This window comes from Myotis lucifugus, unplaced genomic scaffold, assembly GCF_000147115.1.
Source record: "Myotis lucifugus unplaced genomic scaffold, Myoluc2.0 scaffold_9231, whole genome shotgun sequence".
Lineage (NCBI taxonomy): Eukaryota > Metazoa > Chordata > Mammalia > Chiroptera > Vespertilionidae > Myotis > Myotis lucifugus.
The window spans coordinates 1-6,148 of NW_005880279.1; the positions used below are offsets into that span (position 1 = coordinate 1).

The 6,148-nt window shown below is 38.4% G+C and overlaps 1 protein-coding gene across 1 annotated transcript; it reads right to left on the bottom strand.

Moving 5' to 3' along the window:
• Window positions 1–574: 574 nt before the first annotated feature.
• On the bottom strand, window positions 575–5,452 carry LOC102429498 (Hermansky-Pudlak syndrome 5 protein-like; the record flags this gene model as incomplete). The annotated part of the gene is made up of 5 exons (XM_006109400.3): window positions 4,954–5,452; window positions 4,595–4,750; window positions 3,962–4,081; window positions 2,364–2,477; window positions 575–681 (listed from the first exon to the last, which is right to left on the bottom strand). Coding segments are annotated over exons 1-5 (634 nt in total), but the record flags the coding sequence as incomplete, so codon positions are not given.
• Between the last annotated feature and the right edge of the window lie 696 nt (window positions 5,453–6,148).

Here is a 6,148-nt window from a genome sequence, read left to right on the forward strand (position 1 = left end):
CACCTCTGCCTGCTGACCTGATCGCCCCCTAATCACTCCCCTGCCGGCCTGATTGCACCCAACTGCCCTCCCCTGCTGGCCTGATCACCCCCTAACTGCTCTCCCCTGCTGGCCTGATCACCTCCTAACTGCTCTCCCCTGCTGGTCTGATCACCCCCTAACTGCTCTCCCCTGCTGAACTGATCACCCCCTAACTGCTTGCTCCCCCTCGCCGGCCTGATCTTACCCCTAACTGCTTGCTCCCCTGCCGACCAGAGCGCCCCTAACTGCTTGCTACCCTGACGGCCTGATCACCCCTAACCGCCTCCACCTTGGCCCCTACCACCATGACTTTGTCCGGAAGGAAGTCGGACATCCAGAAAATGTCCGGTCAACCCGGTCTTAATTAGCATATTACCCTTTTATTAGTATAGATAATTACCAAGTGATACAGAATTTTAAAAAACAAACTACAAATTTGACAGCTAGCTAGAATTATGTACATGATCACTGAAATGTCCACCAAATTTCTTTATTGAAGGTCTGAAGTGACTTCTAAAATACAACCAAAAGTAAACAAATGGAATTTACATACCACTGTCCCCATCCATCAGGCTCATATCATTCAAATATACTATGTTGGTGAAGGCCTCTCTTCTTCTCTCCAGCTCCAAACAGAGAGTAAGATATCCAGGCCAGAAACTTTAAAGAAACCAAAGTTGAAGAAAGGAATAAAAGGAAGTGAATTTATCTGGAGCTGCACAGTCCATTACAAAAGATACTAGGTGCATGTGGCTATTTAAATTTAAATTAAGTAAAAGTAAATAAAATTTAAAAGTCAGTTCTTCAGCTGACCAATCCATATTTCAAGTACTCAATGGTCACATGTAGCTAATGGCTATCATATTGGACAGTGCAGAATATTTCTATTACCATAAAGTTTTGACAGCCCTGATCTGGAGTATATAAGAAAAAAGAATTAAAGCTAGTGGTAAATACTGACATTCAAGGCCAAGCACCAATTATTACTTTATATATATACATACTTTATAAATGTAAAGATTCAAAACAAATTAGCATATTTTCTCCAAATGTGAAAGTTCTCCTTGACTCTTCTCCCCCTTCATTTGCTATATCCAGTATTATAAATCCCACTGCATTTTCCTTCTAAATGTCCCTTGGATGTGGTCCTTTTGCTGCCTTACTAATCACCAATTCAGTTAAGAATGAATTACTGCCATAGCTTTTAAGCTGGCCTTTCTGTCTCCAACCTTTCTCATGTATGACACCAAAAATGATTTCCAGAAAGTTCCATTTTTATGTCATACACAAAAGTCTAAAAGGTCTCTACTGATGTCTAAATTCTTCTGACCAACTTTCAAGGTCCTCCATGATATCATCACCCACCATCTGGCAAGTTTCATCCTTCACTATCAATAAATACACATGTATCAAGTACCTGCCATTATAAGGGAAAAGGAAGAAACAGGTCCCTATCTTCAAAAGATTATAATCCAGGGGGAGCCATATGATAACATGGCTAGGCAATAAGTAACTGACTAATATGTGGTATGAATAAAAAGTAATGTCAGGTTTTCCTGCCCTTATTCTTGTTTCTTAAGCCTCACCAGCCCTCCTCCTGGCTCCTTTTAAATACAAATCCTATCCAGTCTTCAGGGCTTACCTCCAAAATTTCATCTCCTCCCTGAGTCCTTCACTAGCAATTCTCCGAGAACATTCTGATTCCTCCCAATTTGGACAACCCTATAGCAATTATAATTCAAATCACAGTCTAGAGCAGCCTTGGGCAAACTACGGCCCGAGGGCCGATCCGGCCCGTTTGAAATGAATAAAACTAAAAAAAAAAAAGACCGTACCCTTTTATGTAATGATGTTTACTTTGAATTTATATTAGTTCACACAAACACTCCATCCATGCTTTTGTTCCGGCCCTCCGTCCAGTTTAAGAACCCACTGTGGCCCTCGAGTCAAAAAGTTTGCCCACCCCTGGACTAGAGCTTAATTAAATACCATCTGTATGCCTGGGGTTAGCAACTAAGCCAGTGGTTCTCAACCTTGGCTGCACATTAGAATCACCTGGGAATCTTTTTAAAATCCTGATTTCTGGGCCTCATCCTCTGGAAATTCTGTTTCTTTGTTACTAATGTGTGGCCCCACCCACCACAAATATGCACAAATATGAAAAAATATGCACAAAAATTAAAAGGAAAAGTTTGTGTACTTAACTATTACTTAAGATACTTTCCTGTAGCAAAGAGTATTCGCAAACGATAAAGTATATCAATTGAGGCCCTTAACTACTACAAAGTTATTAACTGAAATGATTCTAATCTTAACTTCAGTTTCTAAGAAAATTCTCTTACCCACGAGACCTGCAGATGTCAGTCATTTTCTCTTTGGTTGTAAAATCTGCAGGTAGTTTAATTAGATGAAGGATCAGCTGACTGTAACCCCAGGAAAACAAGTGTGAATGAGGCCTGTGAAATGAAAAACTCCCTAAATTAGATAGGAAATAAATTCTACAAAATGCTTATTAGTCATCTAATAGGTAACAGCAGAATTTAATTATATTTGTTCCATTATTATATTTTTCAAACATTTTTACTTGGATTTTGAAAAATTAAAAACATTTTTCCTATCACAAATACCTACTTATTATTTAAAATTAGACATTTTTAGGTAATCAAAAACAAAAGAAAGAAGCCTATACTTTCATCCACTCAGCCACTGTATATCCTTCCAGACCTTTAGTTTAGGCATATAGGATAGGTATTTGGGGGCTTTTAAAGCTTCTCTGCAGGAAAATACAAGAATCAGTTGTGATACATTATAAGTATCAGTGTGTATTTTTTATGAATTCTATTTTTTTAAATCCTAAATCAGGTATGTCTAGAAATTTCTGGGGAGAAAATACACACAAACACATATGCACAATTTTTTTCCCTTCTGTTACAGGATAGCAAAAAACTACAAAAATTCCAGGGCAGGAGGAATAGGGAACTGAGAGAAGAAAATTAAAATAAGGCCAAGCAGTTTGGACAGCTTGCAGCTAGCTTGTAAATAACAAGCCCTTATCTTCCCCAGCTAAGGACATTTGAGAGCAAATGGTTAATGTGTCTCCAAAGACAGCATAGAGAAATGAGGAAGGGGAAAGAAGAAGGAAGAATGCAGTCTTATCTCATTCCATTCCCTAAACAGAAAAGCCAGCAGTCTCGGGGCTTGGCAAGATAAAATTGCCAGGTGCTTCTCACAAATTCTGGGCAAGCCAAAACAAAGTAAAAAGGGGACCTTAAAAATTAGCCAAGATATTTGGCAGAGGAGTTTTAAAATCTATAGACAAAAAAGCATATAAGGCAAACCCTCCCCCCGCCCCCAATCCCCACCCCACTAACTCCTGGGATTAGCCAAGAGAGCCCATCCGTGCGTTATGCAGAATGATAAATTTGCTTGCCTTGTTCCTTTAATAAATTTGCATGCCTTACTTTTTAAATTACTTTCTTAATAAATTCACTTTAACACAACACAATTATCTGGGAGTCACTCGTTAGAATTCATTCTTATGAGCATGACAAGAATCAAGGTGGGGACAGCCCTCTTCCTTCAGGGGGCTTTCTGATAACACCTCTCTGGTGTCTATGAGAGGTGCATGTAACACTTCTAACACAGGTTTGGCTATCAAGAGCTCTTAATGTGGGTCCATGAAAGCGCTTAAAAGGGTCAGTTTTGTTTTCTGTGCAAAATTTTGCATGGATATGCATTTTTCTAGGAGAAATCAGGTTCTTAATAGGATCTATAACTAAAAAATGTTCAGAACCACTAGGAAGTGCACTCAATCTCGTTACTACCATAACTTGGCTCAGTCTCTTCCAGAGCTGTTCCTGAAGTAAGCCCAGAATGCTATATGTGAATAAACCAGCTCCATTCAAAGGAACATCAGAGCTTAAAAAGAGGATTTCTGTACCTGGGATTTCCTTCATCATCCATAGTGCTTGTGCTTGGGGGAGCATCATGGGACACTGCTAACAGCAGCCAATCCAATCTTAACGACTCTGGTTGTAGAAGGGACTCAAGGAAGGACTGCCTAAGAGACAGAAAATAGGGGAGAAAAATCACCACTTTTCATGCTATGAAAGGAAACATAAATTGTGGGGATGTGAAAATATTACTGAGGAATCATATAGTGAATAAAATAACTTGAAAATAACTTCTGCTACAAAATGTCTAGAAAAGCTGGTGAAAGTCTAATAGCCTTTTAAATGAACAGGTGAGCCCCAAGATAATAAGGAAAATACCAAACAGCCAAAAATAAAAAGAGAAATAAAAGTCAGTATGACAAATATGAATCAATCAAAGGAAGAAGAGGGGTGGTAGTGCAGGGTAGGAAGAATAGCCGCTCTCAATAACAGGGGTTGTGTGGAGATAGAAAATGAAACCTCAGTCTAATTTCAACTGCCCAAATCCTTCTCTTCCACTGTAGATGCCTCAATTCTATGGCAGCTGACAGTAAAAATGCTACAACTGCTTATACAAGAGAGATAATACCCTATCCGAAGAAAGAAAAGTCTACAAATACTAGTAATTCTCGCCTTCTTACCGGTGATCTTCAGGCCTTGATTTCACTAGACTGTCTAAATAGGCCAAAAACTGAGCAGGATGATGATGACAAAGTTGCATGACATCTGAAGGCAAAATTGATGGGTAAAACTTGATCAAGGATCGAAGGGCAGATTCCCCAAACTTCTCATACAATCTGCATTTAAAAACAAAACATATTAGTCTCCAACTCCAGTGAGATGATATAGCTTGGTTACATTATCTAAGTACTTATTAGAAATAAATATACCAACAAGAAGCTGACCAACATGCAACTGAATAAAACTTTACAGACTAAGACCAAAAAAAAAAAAAATGCATGTGATTTAGTTCATATAAACAACATACACAACAACTTACTGGGTAGCATAAGCAATCAACAAAGGACTGTCAAAAGGGACCGAGTCATCCACTAATTTTAATTTTGTTGGTAGATCTCCTTCTTCCATCTCCATATATGTAGGACTGGAACTTGCCATTTCTGAAAGATAAAACATACCCTTCTCCCTTCAACTCATAACTGTAAATATTTAATTCATGAACACATTGGTTCAACAATCATGACTCATGCACCTACCCTGTGCAAGGCCCTATGCTCACTGAGCACTGCAGGAGAGACAAACAAGAACAAGATACGACCTCTGCTTTTAAGAACCTTAAAACCAAATTGGGAGGCCAAGCATATTACAAGTTTTAAACAAGAAAAAGTAAGAGATCACCAATATATGTCTCTATTACCCTTGAAAAAGAGATATACAGTATATATGTATACTATCAATGCCAAATTCCTGTTTTTCTAGAACCAGTGCCCCTCTGCCATCTTTTGAAACAAAATAAATTATTCCAATTTAATTAAATGAATTTAAAATTTTTGACCTATTTTTTAAATATGTTTTTATTGAATTTTAGAGAAAAGAAGGGAGAGGGACAGAGAGAAACATCATCATTGGCTGCCTCCTGTATGCCCCCTACTGGGGATGGAGCCTGAAACTCAGGCATGTGCCCCGCCTGAGAAACGAAATCAATGACCTCTTGGTTCCTGGGTTGATGCTCAACTGCTGAGAGCCACATCGGCTGGACTGACCTATTTTTTTCTTAAACATGTATAGGAAAACTTCTTTCTCTGAACAAAGACTTGACTTTTGGGAATAGCCAATTCATTTAAAGCCATGTATGGTAAATAAAGTGAATTATGATCTAATTAAAAATCACTTGTAGTTAAAAGGCTGTTTTCAATAATTACAACATCATTGCAAGGGTGGAGCCTGTTCAACAACCCATTTCTAAAACACCAACATTCAATTTCTGATTTTTTTAAAAATCATTTCTTCTCAGTTTTATTATTTCCTATTTGACTGTATCAGGCAATAAGTACTTAAGGTAATTCAGGGAGGAGGCCATCATTTAAAGCTTGGGAAGTAAGGGTAAGCTTTAGTTTGGATGGAAGCTAAGCCAAACGTAACCCTAAATTCAAGCAAGCAGTGTATAATCTCAAACTAACTACCAGGCTTGCTCTAGGCAGCTCTGGTAATAAGTTAACAACCAATCAGGCTGA